This window comes from Chaetodon auriga, chromosome 6 (genome assembly GCF_051107435.1).
Source record: "Chaetodon auriga isolate fChaAug3 chromosome 6, fChaAug3.hap1, whole genome shotgun sequence".
Lineage (NCBI taxonomy): Eukaryota > Metazoa > Chordata > Actinopteri > Chaetodontiformes > Chaetodontidae > Chaetodon > Chaetodon auriga.
The window spans coordinates 4,495,085-4,513,498 of record NC_135079.1 but is presented as its reverse complement, the minus strand read 5'-3'; the positions used below and the strand labels follow the sequence as shown (position 1 = coordinate 4,513,498).

The 18,414-nt window shown below is 42.8% G+C and overlaps 1 protein-coding gene across 2 annotated transcripts in view; it reads left to right on the top strand.

Moving 5' to 3' along the window:
* The window catches only part of LOC143322527 (transcription factor SOX-6-like), a 102,228-nt gene that overhangs the window by 20,280 nt on the left and 63,534 nt on the right, over positions 1-18,414 (top strand). For both annotated transcript variants that reach the window (XM_076733769.1, XM_076733768.1), the window contains exon 3: positions 17,661-17,880. In XM_076733769.1, the coding sequence (XP_076589884.1) occupies positions 17,662-17,880 (219 nt within the window). In that variant the 5' untranslated portion in view covers position 17,661. The remainder of the gene's footprint in view (positions 1-17,660; positions 17,881-18,414) is intronic.

Sequence of the window (18,414 nt, the reverse complement as noted above, 5' to 3'; positions counted from 1 at the left end):
GCACAATTTGAGCGCGAGCCCGATTCCAAAAACGAGCTGGGATGCTGTTTGAAATGAATACGTTATTTTTGTAAATATCTGCTTATTCTGAATTTGATGCAGCAACACGTTTCAAAGACTGGGAAAGATGTGGAACGCTCCAAAAACACCTGTTTGGAACATTCCACAGGTGAACAGGCTCATTGGTAACAGGTGAGAGCATCATGATTGGGTGTGAAAGGGGCATCCTGGAAAGGCTCAGTCGTTGACGAGCGAGGATGGAGCGAGGTTCACCACTTTGTGAACACATGATTGGATAAAGGAGATTACCACATGGGTTCAGGAACTGTATCCAGTAAACACAGTTTGTTTGTGAATAATTACATCCTGTTTTTATTCATGTTTGAACCAGCATGCCAGCTTTTTGGGAATCATGTCTTACATGTGGTTTTTGTTCGGACTCAGTTTCCCTCAAATGTGTTGTCAGAATTATTCATAAAGATATACATGCTGTACACACATGGCGAGAGACACAGCGGTTGATGTATGGACAAATGTAATAGACCAGATTATCAGAATGATGAAGAGACATCTTGAGGTCGGCATGTCTTCATCAGTTTCCCTCCTCTTCCTGACAAGACAGCGTTCCCTTCATCTCTCTGCTGTGCTGTTAAAACCAGCTTCTCTCACTCTTACTGAAGTATTAACCTTATGATGGAAGAAAAAAATGGCTGGTGGACTCGGCGCTGGTGCAGATGCTTCAGAACGTAACATACACACACACACACACACACACACACACACACACACACACACACACACACACCCCAGGCCAGGCGTAGGAGTTGGCTGTGGAGGGAACTGTAGTACATGAAGAATTGGCAAGACTGAATCTGGAGGAGAGCGGGGAAAATGTTGCAGTGAAGTGAGAGTAAATGTGTTTCTTGAATTCTTTCTTACAGGGACGCTGGACTCTGTTAGTGATTAATTTTATTTATTTTCTGCATTTGATAAATGATTATACACAGTTATGCTTTTTTTTGTTTTGTTCTGTGCTTTAAAAAGTAAAGCACACAACGAAATAATTTGGAAAAACTCATTTTGATGCACTTCCATTGTCAAACCGAGCTTTCTGACCGACATCACAGCTACAGAAACAGTTTCTTGAACTTATCAGCAACTGTTGCAAAATTAAACCGATTTTGCAACGATATTTCAACATTTCTGCTCGTCCAAATCTTGTCTTAAGCTGTTGTGAAATGAAGATACTCAGTGCTCAGGCGGATAATTCAGTGTGTTTCCGTCGCTATTGAAGAATTTCTTCATGGATAAAAAAACAAGTGTAAAAAGTTTTATATGATTTGAAGAAAAGTTTCCACTCAGCTTTCACAACTGGCAGTAAAAAAGTTGGACAGAAACCCGGTGTGTGCGTACCGTGAGTGTGTGTGTACTGTGAGTGTGTGTGTACCGTGAGTGTGTGTGCGTACCGTGAGTGTGTGCGTACCGTGAGTGTGTGCGTACCGTGAGTGTGTGCGTACCGTGAGTGTGTGTGTAATGTGAGTGTGTGTGCGTACCGTGAGTGTGTGTGTACTGTGAGTGTGTGTGCGTACCGTGAGTGTGTGCGTACCGTGAGTGTGTGTGTAATGTGAGTGTGTGTGTACTGTGAGTGTGTGCGTACTGTGAGTGTGTGTGTACCCTGAGTGTGTGCGTACTGTGAGCGTGTGCGTACCGAGAGTGTGTGTGTGTACTGTGAGTGTGTGCCTACCGAGAGTGTGTGTCCTCACATACAGTCTCTCTGCATGTTTGAGCTCCACTCCTCTTTCTCCTCATTTCTCCGGTGACAACTGTCATCTGCTCCGGCCTCCTGTTGAAGAATGCCACCAGTCTCGCTGACATTCAGGATAATTGCTTCCTGTTTTAACTGTCAGGGGTCATGGAGGTCAGAGGTCAGGGTCAATCTCAGCTGTTGTGCTCTGGGCTACAAGGGACGCCACCTGGTCCTCAGATCATGGCGATCCAGCACATTATTCTCTCCAAACAACAGTCTGCCTCTTCTTCTTTTTACATTCTTCAACATGCCGTTGCTGGAAAAACGTTATTTTCAGCTTTTCGGCCGACTTCCTTCAACACTTCATTAAAAAACAGTGGGTTTTAAATCCCTTGTTTTTGAATGCAGTGTTGCCTGTGTTAGCAGAAACAAAGCACCACCTCAGCAGCGCTTCTGCTGCAATGCTAACACCTGTTTCTGAGCTGAGTGGCAGCTTCCCATTTGCGAACACTGTTTTACTGACCCTGAATGCAGCTCACAAGCAAACACCAACAACACTGCATCCTCATAATTACAGCATTCTCATTACAGTGGGGAAAAAAAAAACGTGCATCTCATTTTAAAGCTGCCATCAGCCAAAATTAACTGGCCTTAATGGCTGCTGATTGCATTCCTACACTGGCCAACCCCCGTCTCCATTCTCAGTGATCTGATCGTTTAAGTACATGCTAGCATAATTGAGGTCTCTTCCTTGATTAGATTTGCACCAGCTTTTAACAAAGCCTGCTCGAACTTAATCCAATGAGCTCCATTGTGGGGAGAGCGGAGGGATGACATCGCTCCTGGTTAGCTTCAGAATCAACCGAGCCATCGAGCAATTAGAGGCCGGGCTGATAAAGAGGCCGGACAACGAGGACTAATGACACGCTGTTCCTCAGAGCTCAAAGTGGACAATTGTGCCATGAATTATCTTTTAACACACTAACTTTTTAGAAATGAGAACAGTGTCCCTGATTTAGGTTCAAGGCTTCGTTCTAATTTACAATAAGGCACGAAGGTAATAATCTTTTCACAGTGAAGTAAAGGCAGTGAAACATGGTGGCTGCTTGTGGCTGGATTTTAGTGTTTATGTAGTCAGGTTTGAGAAGCATGGGCCCGTTCTGACAGGAGGTGTCACATCCAACGAGCTCACATCACTTCTGTGCTGAAGCCCCTCTGCAGTGCTTCTGGAGTTAGTCTGGATGACACTTGTGGCGAGGAGTTCTCTGCCGTTCGGGGGACGTCATGCACTCAGCAGACCTGACCCACTGGGACGGGAGCGAGCGGCCCAGCAGGGTGTAGCAGCGTCGGCTGCGTCCTCCGGTGACACCTGCCCGTCCGTAATCACAGTTAGAGACTAAACCGCTTTCTGACCTGTGGCTGTGTGTCACACGCTCAATCCCCTAATCTTCTCCTTTGTTCTGTGTCACCGTCAATTAGTCATGTACGAGGAGTCGGCCAGAGGAAAGTGTGTGTGAGGATACGAGCCTCTGCGTGAAAACTTTAATTACGCTGTTAACTGCTGTGTGCATTCACAGCATGTGTCGCAGAAGCTGGTTCTTCTGAGCGTCAATGAACTGAAATTATGAGATGATGAACAGAAATTTCATTCAACTTCACTTTTTTTTTTCCACCTTTCAGCTCCTCATACGTGAATATTTGCAGACAGTAAATTGAATATTTGCAAGCATTGAACTGCTAATTTGACAAAAAATGTATTTATTTTTTAAATTGCTTGATGAAAATGTCACCGTGTAACACAATTTTGGTTTAACTTAACGAATTCATCATTATCGATGTTTCAATTCTGTCGAAGGATGTTTTAGCGTCCATGCGTCTCTGTAAACTGAGAAAGTTCTATGACCAAAAGGCAAAAAAAGTTTAAAAAGTCAAACTGAAAAATGCTGACAAGGTGACAAAATGGTTTAGTGCTCAAAGCGCTTTTCAAAAACACACACAAGAGTCAGATTTTTTGCATGTGATGTTTATCTTACCTCGCAGGTATGTGCGTATGTTATTAGACTTGGTCTAATTGATCTCTTCTCCGACCAGATCACTGTCTAGATTAAGAACAGGAAAACTCTCGACCGAGCCAAGACTGTCTCTCTCTCTGCCTCTTCTTCCCACCCTTTCGGTGTCGGTAAACCCTCCTCTATTCTTAACAATAGGATTTCACACGCACTATAAATAGGCCCGAACAAGTCGGAACTCACCTGTTCAAGCTGTAACTAATCCAGAACTATTTCTATAGTTCCCCTGGAGGCTCAGTGATCTGGCCCATAAGGTGCCAGGGGATGAGCAGGCATGTTGGTGTGTAGCAGAGACAGACATAAAGAGAGAAGAAGAAGAAGAAACAAATGATTTTGGATGCAGGCCCAGTTAGTGAAGAGCCGGTCTGGAAATCAAAAGCTGTTGATTGCGGTTTCAGGATGTTTTTGCGGTGCCTTTCTGATGTTATTGAACTCAATCATTCACATTTGGCAGAACAGGAATAGCAGGTCAGAAAATGGGGTATTCGCACACATACTTTATACCACACTAACACAGCAGTGCTTTTTGACATGAAGGAGTATGTACACCATCTTATCTGGGTCCTGTGTTTACAGGCGATTGTTGACAGTAGCTGATATGTGCTGCGATAAATGCACTTTGATTTACAGGGGAAACAAAGCAGTATTATGTGAGCCAGGGACACTTAAGACTGGAGTAACTGTGATATGAACACAGGCCAAATTTATGTGTGTGTGTTGAAGGGGGCAAGCAGCTCCAGAGTATGTTTGTTAAAGCCTTTGGATGAGGCTCCAAAATGCTTGGCTCCTGTTCAAATGCTGGATCACTTGCTGATAATGGAGACAGATTTTTGATGCTGCTGCCAATTTGTCGTTGTTGAAAGAACGCCTTTAGATATGCAGTCAAAAGTGCTGCGTACAGGCATCGCTGCAGAAAAAATATATACAGATGTAAATGATTTATCATCTGGATGCTATTAATTTAACCTATGGAGTCTTACTCAATAATTAATGTCTATTGGCATATGACCCCATAAGCCATACAGTAAACAGCATGTCTCATAACTATGTATGAGATCTTGTAGTCAGCTAATATATAGCTGGAAGTCCTAGAGACAAGGCCCTGGGTCTTAATAAATCAGCCATATCTAATGAACCCCCTAATTGTGATTTACAGCCTGCAAGTCCAGTGCTGTGATGGAGAGAGAAACGGCTGGAAAGGGGGAGCGATGGAGGGAGAAAGAGGGAGAGTCAGAGGACGAGAGTGTCCTCGTCCAGCGGAGGCAACAAAGACACGCAGCTTTATTAAAAACGCTGCTCCCTTCCAGCAACTGTGAAAGTCTTGCGTGAGTCTCCCGAGAGATTTGTCAAGATGTGGCACTTAATGCGCTAAAAATCAGAACAGCTGGACGAGGAACCGGTACCCTCGCAGTCCAAAAGAGAGAAAGAGACGGGATATTTTTACATTCGCTGAGCCGTAATCCACCCGTTCCAGTTTCTTTTTTTACATTTGTCACTTATTGCTTGTGGTGATGGAGCTTTGTCAGCGGAGGCCGCGCTGTGACGCACGCTTCTTTGGACTTTTTTGTTGTTTCAGTTTGTTTGTGGTGTTCTGTTTTTGTCGCTGTCGCTATACAGTTCCTCTCCTATTTATTCCGAGCTAACTGAAAACATACGGCGCACGTCCTGCACGCCAGAACGTTTTTCTCATTAGAGACCTATCAACATCGGCCTTTCAAAACAACACATGTAAAAGCTTTTATGAACTGTCCGTGCAATAGGATCACTACTGTTTTAAAAGCTACTGTGTTGTTTAAATTGATGAAACTGAGCAGCAAAATGGAAATTTATTGATATAAAAGCTTTACTACCTGACGCTTCCGTCCGTCATGTTGGACTGAACAACCCCACCTGAGTGCTAAATATTTGCCCTGATTCAAGGGCTTAAGTCCATGTGAATAACGGCCGCTGTGATTGGCTAGATTAACGCCCTGCAAGGTTTAAAGTGAGGCCTTGTGCGGCGTGAACAATGTGCATTCGCTGTGAGCCGGTGAAGGACAATGGACACCTTGTACGGTGCAGAGAGGCTCTGTCCTGCAGCACACACTCACACCTCTCTCCACTGGAGAATGTGTGCATGTGTACATGTGTTTTTACATACTGCCGCTTATGTTCATATCCCAGAGAAGGTTAGAGCGTGACTTATTTGCTTTCCTCGGTTTTCTCTCAGTCTGAAGCGGCCACAGAACGGCCTCTTCAACGCTTCTGCCCAGCATGTGTTTATTGTATATAGGCCGCTCGTCCCGGTGTCAGATATATCTTATCGACTCACACGTAACTGTTTCAAATCACCCCTCCTGTTTCCCATAATACACACATACAGCCAAACACACTCATGTGCAGTGTGTAACGAGTGGCTTCAGCCCGAGCAGGGGACACACCGTGGAAAGGATTAGTCTGGATTGTGACAGCTCGACATGCCGGGGGACACTGACATGCCTCCGAGCACCAAACAAGACAACTGCTCCCGGAGAGGAGAAGAAGTTTTCATGGCGCTCCTCTGCTGATTCAGCATTACCTCCCCCACGTCTCCTCCACCTGCTTTCAAGTCTTCATATGTAGATTAAAAAAAAATCTATTGTGCAATTTAAAGTAATCCTTTAAAGCTTTTATTAGGGAAGGTAGACAATAAATTAAACTTCAGTTGCATTGCAGCATACATCATCACCATGACCGCAACGAGGCCTGACAGCATAGAGGAGATAAGAGGCAGAGGAGATTTTTTTGTCCTTTGTTGTTTTAGATGCTGTAGATTACAGTAGGGAGCTGATTTGTTATGTTTTTAATTGGCTGTTTAATTGGTCCTTTTTCTCTGTGGCAGCCATCAGTTCAGATCTTTTTAGGGTCTGTTCTTGGGTTATTTGTCTTAACGAAAAAGACACTGAAAACGTCAAACATACCCAAATGCAGCACTCATTCAGCAAAGGAGGAGGGAATAAAGTTGCATTAGTCAAAAAAGTGGAAATAGAAGTTCAGCTGCTTCTGGAGCCAAATCTGAAACAAATGTGCAAATATTGCCCCGAGGGACAACGACGCTTGTTACATATGTCATGAGAGTAATGAACTGGAACATGTATGTCATAAAATCTGGACTAGATATAAAAATGACATTAAAAATACAATATCTGAGATTATAAAAGCATGCAGACATCATTTTATGCTATTAGTTGTACTTTAGGATTCAGGGTGAGTGTTGCCCTCACTCTGAACCATCTGGACCATCTGTGTCACATGAACGTCTGAGATGTCAGAAAAATGTAATTACGTTCCTGCACATCTCCGCTCGCTCATTGTCTTTATAAGTGACAGAGTCATACACTGCCAGAAAGAGTAGAAATTAAATCATGTGTTCTGAGCACAGATGACTTGTTAGAACCATCTGTACACATCACACATTCAGGCCAGTCAATAATTGAATGAAAATATGTTGTTTTTCGACCGGCTGAAAGTAGCATGGCTCTGAATAATGCAGCCATTTCATGCTAACAAAGCGGAGGAAATCCTCAAAGCTCTTTCTCAGATAGGGAACAAAGCTCATTGTCAGAGGATAGAGAGGCAACTGGGATTACAATGGGGGCATCCAGTGAAACGACTTGTCAGTCCTAATCTGGGATTAGCAGGCTTTCACGCCTCCTGGGCGCTCTAAAAGCCACCTGTTTGGATGCTCCTGCAGATGATGTTACACTCTAGAGCTCCTTGTTTGATTCTAATTCTTTTGTTTACTTCAAAGTTTTAGATGAAGGGATACAACGTTCAAATCATCTGATTATAGTTGACAAATATATGCGATAATTGGCTCAAATAGAAGGTGTGTATTCATTGATTCTGTTTTTCTTGTAGTCCAACATATAGAGTATCTACTGTCTGTGTATCTGCATGAATGCAAGAAATGGGTGTTCTTTGGCAAAGCAGGGATTTTTATTCAGGACGTGTGCATGGTCTGTACGTCAAATCAACAACTGAACCTAATCAACATGTAACTGTTCTCCAGTGTTGTGCCCCTCTGTGCCATCGTGTCCTCTCAGCTCACTGAATTATGTAAATGTGCACAGCAGATGGACAAACGCAGTAAATTACACTGAAAAACAGCAAACAAACATGGATGTCTGATAGTTGTTCTTAGCTACGGTGAGACCCTTGTGTCCTGTAATGACTTATTGAAGCTCACTTTTTTCCTGCCGCTAGCCTCAGGGCTAATGCAATCACTCTGAAAAATGTGTGAGGGCAGCTGTCGTATTGCCACGGGCTTCTATCATGACTTTCTACTGTTCATGTCACCCTGAAATAGACTTTACTGCCAAATGATACATTTGATATTTAACCCTTTGGGAAATTAACCCGCTTTGATCGCTTAATCTTCCTAATTTATTTGACGTAAAGTGCAGTAAGCATGTTAACTGTGATTCATACAGTTGCATGCTGAGTTAGATCTTTCCATATATATGAAACAGTTAATGTTTCGCAAACGGCTCTTCACAATTTCATCTCCTGTATGTTCTTAAGATAATAGGATTCCCCCTTGTTTACTCCTCTGTCAACTATATGGACAGGCCGAAGCACAACAAGTCTTAAAACTTGTGCAACAAGCTTATTTGCGCATCGCTGTGGCATTATGTTCATCCAAGAGAGGTCAAAGGTCACCGGTGGGATAATAAGGATCGTGGCTTGAAGTGAGAGGACATGTGGTGGTTCTGCTGCTGCATCAGCTCCTGCTGGTAAACATCGTATTACCTCCCTTAAGGTGTTTGTCAAATGGCAAGTGGTAAAAGCTTTAAGCTGATATGGATCAGAGGTGAAAAGAGGTGAGGGGAAAGAGAGATAATGAGGGAATGATAGCAGAGTGAGTGTCAGTGTAGAGACTTAAATGAAGACGGAGGATGCATTAAAATTGAGGTTGACTGTTAACGGGCATGTAGATCACTGTTGGCGAAATGAAAGCTTCCTTCTCTGCTTTAGATGTCTTATCTATGAAATATCGTAGCGCCTGATGCATTTGTTTGTTCATAATGGCTCCTCATCCTCAAAGGTCACATTTTTAATACCTCTGTTGTTCAGGGCCTCCTTAAAAAACCTTTCTGCTCTCAGAACAGCTACTTGTGGAGTTCCTCAGGGTTCTAATCTTGGTCCACTTCTGTTCTCAACCTATGTGCACGCAAGACAGACGTATCTGTCCGTGATTCTGCTGTATCAGATCTATCCTCTAACTTGTGAGAAATCTCTCTGACAGACTTCAAGATAATGTAACTTTCTGATGTAAACTGCTGATGTCTTTGTGCCGCAACCAAATACAGAGCGTGTTTGCCAGGCTGTACGTAGTCCAATTGCGTGATTGGAAAAATGTTTTTAATAGCCAACAGCAAGTTCAACTCTCTTTTGATTATTTTAGTTTTCTGTAACTGCCAGTACACAAAGATGCCATGTTCTGCTTTAATTGTTTGTTTCTATTAAGAACTGTATTTAATCTGCTGTTTTACAGGCAGAATTTCCCTGTTTACGTGATGGGATAGCTACCGGGACAATGTGGTCTACTTTAAGGACTAAGAGACAAAATATTCACACTGACCGGGTCTTCTAACTACTGTGGGCAGGAGGCAGCAGACAAACACTCCTTTTGAGCTACTGAGTGTTGACTTTGGTCTTCAATGGTTTCTTCAATGGTTTACTCTGTATCGTTGCCATGAAGTAGATAAATGTATATGTGTACTGTATTTGTGTTAGCTTGGGGTGTGTTCGCATGCCAGGAAAAATAACAAGCACAAGGGAGGGTGTTGGTCAATAAGGCCACTTCTGGATTTTTTGGGGTCTGCGGTTTTGGTCCGGGTCCCTGAACACAGAGACCCGGCATAGTGGTGTGTGTTTACACCCGCCGTACAAGGACGCATTCATCATTTTTTGAGTATTCCATCATTGGCTTTGATTAAGACTTTCCATCAGCGGAGCTAATGGAGGCATCAAACTCAGTGTTTGCTCCAGGTGTCCATCTGATGAGAGACAAAATCCTTAAATTACAATGTTTGTTTGGCCTGAAACACTCCGTAGACACTGGATGAAGTGAATTTCTCTCCACGTTTTCCTCCCAGTAACTACCCGCATTAGGGGAGAACCCGCTGAACACTATTACTGATGCTTTTTAACTACCTTAAAAACTTTGTTTGTAACATTTCAAGGACTATTTGTGGAGTAAAATCTAAATTTACTTCATCTGACATGTTTTCATGCCAATTTGTTATTTCATTGATAAATTAGAAGAACACATTCCTATTTATTGATACAAATCTGCTGAATCACAAATTACTTCCATCAAGTGTTCGACCCAATAATAGGATTTGATTTTCTGAACTGATATTCTGAACTAACATTAATTATCAATACACCTGATAGGCCAGCCAATAACCGACCAGCTACCCATGGCTCGTCAGTGCCATCTTCCTGTGTGATCTCGTGCAGTGTGGCTGTACCACTGACCTACTGACTAGCATGTTTGCACTGGTGTGGCGTTTCTGCACTGAACCTCCCAGACACCACTAGTCAATCAAACACTGTGGGCGGGACTTTAATAGCTTTTTCTCCCAGAGTTCTTCTCCTTGTCTCATCAGTATTGGTGACTGTTAGCAGTGGGCAAAATGTATGAAAACTGCTGTATATTTAATTTATTGAGACTTTTTTGAAATTGGAAACTGTTTGTAGATAAAATAACCAAATGGTCTGTTCATGGCTGAATTCATGGTAAATCAAATGTGGCAATGAAGCAGATTTTCTCACTGATTTGAAACAATTTGACGACTGTTTTGCTATAAACAGTGTAGCAAAAGTACTGTGGACAAATCTCTGGATGTCAGTGGTTGTAGAAATGCCCCATTAGCTGTGTTTATTCCAAGCAAACCAATGATGGAAATGTAACTCTAGAGGATACAAAGACGATCATTCATGCAACATGAAGCATGTTGTTGCTGTCTGGTGAAAATTTTGTGTCCTCTGGCCAGCCTGAGGACCACATATTTGTTGTTTTTGTCGTTGTTTTAAGAGTTTTTGAATTTCTTCTACTTACAGAGGCAAATTATATTGGGTTTTAATAGAAAAATTACAAATATTAAAGGTTTTCACATGACCACTGCTGTATAATCCTAGTGTTTTAGAGTGAAATCGCTCAGTTCAATAATGTTACTTCAGTTTTACTGTGAATGCTGCTCCCGCCCGTCCAATCTGAGCGCTTCGTGGTTGTAAATACTTTCTAACAAGGTAAATACATCCAGCCTCCAGCGTAACATTCAGTGTAACACTCTGATGGTCACACAATGACTTCTGTTTACCTGTGAATCGTGAAAGGATTTGGTTGTGACACCTGATTGATGCTGCTTGACGCCGCTCTGACCTGGCCGTCGTGCACAGCATCCGCCTTCCGCTCACCTCCCTTCATTGTTTCACGTAAGTCAAGAAAAGGTCAGAGAATACCTGCAGTCGCTTGCTATAAGCACGTAGAGCTTTAAAAAAGAGCTGCTTCTCGTTGGCTTTAGCCACAGAGCTGCTTGTTACGGTGAAATCCGTGTTAATAAGTTGGAATTTCAGAAAACAAAACTGCTTTTCTTGCTGTTATGGCAATGACGAAATGGGCTGCTTTGGGGGTAACTGCCGTTGCTGTTGAGCGTTTCTATTTTGGGCCAAAGAGCCGGGCCGAGGGAATCTCTGGGAGAAAACAGGGCAGCGTGTGTGTGTTCACATTCCACATGTCTGACCTATGACAGTGCCCTCTGTTTGCAGCGCTCTGCGATGATCTAATGAGAGTCCAGACAGACCCGAGATTTAGGAGCTGGGAGAGCCGTTCTCATACAAGACCAAAGCTCTTCAAGATTTTTTTTATTTATTTATTTACTCAAGGAAAGTAACCGAGCACACATGTTCTTCTTACCAACGCCCTGCCACTCATTCACACCTGGGAGTTGCCTGGTACAACCACAGACTTTAACTGATCGCAACAAACAACTTTAGGTTTAGGTTTGAAAGCAGTGGGATTGAGGAGGAAGTTGCATTATGGGAGTTTAGCATCCAGCATTTTTTTTAGCACGACCCATTCAAAAGACAGAAATTCAGGACGTCTCAGCCTCTGCTGCTTCATTTTGACTATTCTTTTGTGCCCATTTCAAGGATTTATAACAACTTGGATCTTTGTACGTTCTCCCATCGTTTCAGTGGGTTATGATAGCTTTGTACCCCAAAAAGTAACTGTAACATTGCTTAAAAGAAGTCTGTCATAACAAGAAACACAAGGAGTCAGATGATCATGCAGGTTTTAAACAAACCCCTGCAGCTGAGTCACACTTACAAAGAAAACAAGGGCCACTGGTAACATTATGGCCCAAACCGTCTATTATAAACATCCACCACAGTGCACAGACTTCCTGGTTCAGTTTTGACCTGCTGTACTTGCCATAGTTTGCTCACACAGTTTTCTTGTGTCACCAGATCTTTGGTGAGTTAGATGTTCTTGGTACAGATCCAAAAATAATAGCCAAGTAGCAATAAACCAGAAATTAAATGTCTTGCTCAAGGGCACAGAATGGCAGTTGTTGATGGATGCTAGGATACCACCAGTAATGTCATCTTTCCAGTAATTTAGCTTGAGTTGCTATAGAATCCTGTTGCTAATAGAGACCCTTTTGTTTTGCTGTTTAAACCTCATTTTCCCTTTGCTTTTCTTTTCTTGTATTTTCTTGTTGGGGCTGTTCACAGACAAACAATTGCTCACTTTTCTTCCCCCCCGTGTTTTTTCTTCCTCTCTCTTTCCCTATCTCTCTTTCTCTTTGGTATTTCCCATTTCCTCGGTTCTATCCTGCTGGGACGGCTGGAGATTTTACACCCAATTGGTCTAGTCGAAGGCCTTTGTCGGAGCCCTTCTCTCGCTCAACAAGTGGCAGAAGGGACCTGGGTTGTGAATGGCGCTTTGTGTACTGTTTTTCTAAGAGGGGGCCCTCGCTCTCCCGCTCTCATCTGTCACAGGTCCCTCTCCGTCCACGCTCCACAATGCCTGATTGTTTCTGCCAAGTCGCCAGGTTCCAGGCCAGATCTGAACAACACTTTCCTGCCAAATTCCGACCCCGGTTTTCGTTTTTCTTCCGCTCACAAAGGGATTCTAAGTTACTGTCCACGTTTTAGAAGGGGACTTAACTAGCTGCCCACCAGCAACACTTTGTGTGTCGAATGTGCCTCTGAGCTAAAGGCTATAAGAGTTCCCCTAAGCAGCAAAGGAGGGAAGGGAACTTAAACCAAAGTGCTTAAAGAGAACCTTAAGTAACTTTACTGGGAACATCTTCATTCTGATTACTCATTACATTATGTACACATCATGTGCTAGTCTTACTCAGCTGAGGTAGAGACCTGTGGGATGATTTTCCTCACCTGACTTTATGCTCATAAAACTCTAAAAAATCTATGAAAAATGAAAACTCTTCCATCAACAGTGCATGCTTTGTTTAGTTTTCAAGCAATCCATCTCACCAGTATCACCTTCCCAGACATATCATAGACAGAGAACCGCTTTCAGAAGACAGAGCTAATGTTTTTCTAGAAGTCTGACAGTATGCAAAGGCTTTCAGAGAGCCTCGAGGCGATGTGAAAAATAAATTTGTTTTTCAGCTATCAGTGTACTGTTATCGTCATATTACTGTTTCCTGAGAGGGACCCCGCATCGCCCAGCTCATTCTTTTGTTGGTCTCGTTGGGAGAAGGTTGCTCCTTCAGCTGTAATCACTCAATTTCTTCCTGTGTCTCAGTGGGGAAGAGCCTGATATTGCTGGGTGTAAGTCAGAAGAAAAAACAACAAAAATGGTTTTCTTCTTCTTTTTTTTTTTTTTTAAATTAAGGCAAATACATGCTTATTTGCTTATAACGCCCATGCATCTTTTTATAGCGCAGTGCAGTGTTTGTGCCCTTTATTTAACCATAAAAGGAGAACTTACAATCTGGACAGGAAAAAGTCGCAGCGATAATGTTTTTCTGCAAAAGTAGTGATGTCCGGTACAGTATCTCTCTGTTTTTCCTCATGTCTTGACAGCAGCAGCTGCAGACTGATGGCTGGAGTGGAGTTCCTCCTCCATTACAATGCATTATACCAGATGATGTTTGGTACTGAAGTTGTTTTTCACTCACACTCTGGCATCATTTTTCTCATCTGATGTTGAAAGAAAAAAAAAAAAAACAAGTCATGATTTATTTGATTTTTATATTATATATACTCCCAAATCATTAGCATGAAGACACATTTCTGTGTTTATAAGCAGCTGTAATTTTGTTAAAATGTGCAAAAAAAAAAAAAGGTCTATACTTTTAGCAACAGGTACATTTTTGCCGTATAAAACAAATTGTCATCATTCACCTTTAAAGTCAGACGAAAACTACTGTATCCCCTTAACTCCATAGCACTGAAGTGGTAGAGCTTAACATTTGCCGCGTTAGATAAACAATCGAGTCATCTCGAACACTAACGTGATTCCTGCCTGATGACGAGTCGGTGAAGTATACTGTTTTCCTGCCCCAGCCAATCACAAAAGGCCTGGTGGCGTGCTTACCAACAAACCCCTGCACTGTTGCATGATGAAACCGTATCAGTGGCAGCGAGTTATGGGGCTGGGCATTCCTGGCCATATGAGACACCAGTTCCAAGAAACTTGGTCTTAAGCTCCCCCATAAACACAGCACCAGCAATATTGTCTGCTAAATATAGGCTCTCCTCGGCCCTCTCTCTGCCCGGCTCCCCATCTCTCTCTCATCGCTCCAGTGTGGATTGCAGGAGTTGATCATGGATTAGCGATTTGCTGTTTGTTGGTTGTCTGGGGTCTTATAATCTCATGTACTCATACCGCTGTGTAAAATAATGAAGGTCTGGAGAAACTGAAACCTCAGACTGACAGCTGTTGCTTTCCTATCAGTCAAATTAGGCTATGGGTGGAGCATGGCACCGGTGAATGGGTGGAGCGTGGCACCGGTGGTAAGTTGTAAAAATAAATCAACTACCAATAAAACCAGAGAACAGAACATGCAGAAATAATTGGAAAGCCTTCACCTTTACTTAAGGTGAAAGGACTGTACTGATTCGTTATCACTCCCATGACTGGCAGACGTCAACCAGGTGTTGCAGCCTTGGTGGTAAAAAAACCAAAAAACCTTTATTTGTAAAATGCAAACAACAGTCTAACGTTCTAACTATGCAAGTCAAAGCATGCCGAACAGAAAGCATGCAATCACTCCAATCTCAGCCATTCGCGTCAGCGTGGAGCTGTGGCCTCAAGACGCCGTGAACACGGTACTGTTCTGTGATTTTCCTGCACAGAGAAACTGGAAACACGTCTAATCCTTGATGGAAATATCTGTCTCTTTATCTGCTAAATGTTCCAGTCTCTTCACTGGCTGGTGTTTGGTGCTGGGCAGAGTGTGCTGTGAGGTTTTAGAGCTGAAATCAGCTGAAATCAGCTGCCTGCTGCATCTCACGCTGATGAGAAGTTGCTGTAAGATGCTAAAATGTTCCGTAGAGCTGAGCCTGCAAAGTTAAGAACCCAGTAATCCAGAGAACCTGTGAAACTGATGTTAGAGAGAAACCCTGAAGAAAAGAAAAGAAAAGATGATAGTGACGTCTGTTTTGAAGTATTGCATTTGGTGTCCAATCTACAGCACAAAGTGATCTAGTTACAATGTACTATTAATGGTTCTCCAGCATCTTCAGATCAGAGTTTTCATGCCGTGACTGTACGCAGCCCATCTCTGATTTCATCTTCGTGACGGAGTTTCATTCTGACGCAGGAAGTAAAAGTCGACATGGGTGTAACATGGTGACCCTCAGACTGTCTTTACAACGTTCAAAACCATGAGGAAAGGAGCTCTTTGACACGTTACAGCTCACTCAGGTTGACTCAAACGGTTTCAGACCTGCAGTTCTCACACCATTTGGATCCCTGCTTGAATACACTTTTCCTGCTTTATTCATACTTTTTTTTTTTTTTACACATTTTGTCCATCTATTCATCGTTTTTCTCTCAGTCGATCTCACGCTGACATTGGACTTCTGTCTCTTACTCTTTATCAGCCCTCTGTAAATGATGTGTTTTCACCTCTTGCTGCCTCCTCACACGTGCACTCTGCAGCCTCGCTCGTTCCCTTCAGACATTTGACTGAGGTTCAGATTTACATTTAAAGGCACCCGCGATGTGTGCATATTTCAGAGGTGGACGGGCAGCTGTGATTTACTGAGCGCAGACACCGAAGCAGCATTCTGTTACTTTGCACAAATTTTGTGCATGTGTGCTTTTGTGGGGAATCACAGCAAAAGCGATTCATTACAGTCCGACGTCTTTTCTGCTGAAATTTGCTGAAATTGTTAGATATCACGCAGCAATTTTGTGAGGATGAGTGTTTGCTCCTATGCAGCTGTTAAAGTGTGTGTGTTATTACTTACAAGGACCAATTAGCCCCATAATGACGGAATGATGTGGAAAATCCTTTAAAGTGGACCTGTGTTAAGATTTAGAATAAAAATTTAGGGCTGAGATTAAGCTACAAGGGAGGAGGGTTAAGGGAATAAATGTGGTCAATGAAAGTCCTCATAACTATAGTGCAACAAAGGGAAGTCATTACAGTAAATGATGTATTAGCGTAATGACTCACCCAGCCTGAGGCTTACGTTAGAAAAAAAGCGATTTTTCCACTGAAACTCAGCAGCACAGCGTCTGCTTTTTTAGCAGCTCAGAGGTGATGAGAGGCCTTGATGCTGCTTAATAGATTAATAGATTATCCCCATGGCAGTATGTGCTTGATGTGTGTGTGAGTGCGTGTGTGTGTGTGTGTGTGTGTGTGTGTGTGTGTGTGTGTGTGTGTGTGAGGAATGTGCTGCAGTCATTATAAGTTGCTCAGAACGACTGCGATAAATGTCAAAAATATATGTACTTTAAACTGGTTGTGTGAGAGTGAGCTGTAGTTACATCTTTAGCGCTCACGCGTCTGCATTTTAAATAAAGTTGTGGTTTTGAATTAACTTTTCAAATGCATAGCTCTGAAATTTCCAGTGTTTTTTGTGGCTTCAGTACGCAGCCAGTGGTGGCTGAAGTAGAACACCCCACATTTTTGATGGTATCATGCTGATTGCTCATTTACAGTAACCCAGCTGCAGCCATGGAAACACTTAATTACAACTTTTCAAACTGTGCACATTTCAGTCGGCCATGATTTATGAAAAGTTGCATAGATATTAAGCTTAACTGTAAAAAAAAAGTAATACATTCTCAGAAAACATTATTATTAATAACAATAATAATAATAATGAGAAGAAGAGGAAGAAATGCACCAAAGAACATGTTTAAAATACACCTGAGCAAATAGAGAAGAATCCCCATAAAGCAGGTACAAAAACATGTTTAGGTCAGGTAAATATGTAGCTTTCCTTCAAATATCTGCAAGTATAGTCACAGTAAAGTAAATGACAAATTGTCAAAATTAATAAACTGTACTGCATGAAAGGGCATATTAATTGAAGTGAAATTGTACTTTTTTGCTGAGTTTATATACAAAAATCTACTTTATGTTTGAAAAAAGTGTTTGCAACGCTCTGGAAGGTTGCAGCGTCTCCGGTGATAAATATCTCTCACTCTTTATTGTTGTGAGATCAGCCTCCAGCCATTCATGGCTCACTTGAGCTTTCCTCCAGGATGGTTGACAAGAGTGTGTTCAAGTTCTCTCATTCTTTCTTTAGATCTCTTAAAATTACATGCTGCATTTCTAAAAACTGGCCACAAAATTAAAACCTTTTCCTCTTTTCCTTCTCAGAATGATGTCTTCCATGCAAGCAACGCCTCCTTTCCACCCACCGTGTGAGGAAGAGGAAGCGACAGGCCAGGACAGTGCGGCCTGGGCCACCGACAAGCGAGAGGGCCCAAAGGAGACGCCGTCTCCCTCCTCGCATGACCAACCCCACCCGGACGAGCCGCAGCCAGTCAGAGAGAAGCTGACGGATGCTGAGTGGGAGAACATGGTGCCTGCTGCGATGGTGAGATTTGAGTTACACAGAGCTGAGAAATTGACCATATCTTATCTTGAGATATGCTGCTATAACTCAAATCCATAAAACAAATGTGGTAAGTGTGTGCACACAGTGTACACACTCGGGGCACATGACTCATAAAACACCCATGAAATACATGCAGCGGTACACAGGTTGTGCAAAATCTCATGCATAATGATGATTGTGCACAATTGCATGCACAAACATGTGAAAGCATGTGTGCACACACGCACACACTGACGCCCCAGTGGTCCACCGTGGTCTGTGTGCTGCAGGCAGTGCTGTAGGCAGCCCACGGAGGTTTCTTCTCTAGAGAGTTATAGCCCCTGGTTCTTCTCATCTCCACAGCCTGTTTTCATGTGTGTGTGTGTGTGCGCGCTGAGGTGCTTGGCTTCAGGTTCTGTTGGTCCCTAATGAAAAGGGCGTGTTTGACTTCAGCCTCAGAGGAAAGTGGGAAGTTCTGAGAGTAAAGTTTCCTCAGATATCAATGTTGTGGCAGAATATATTTAAAATTTCCCA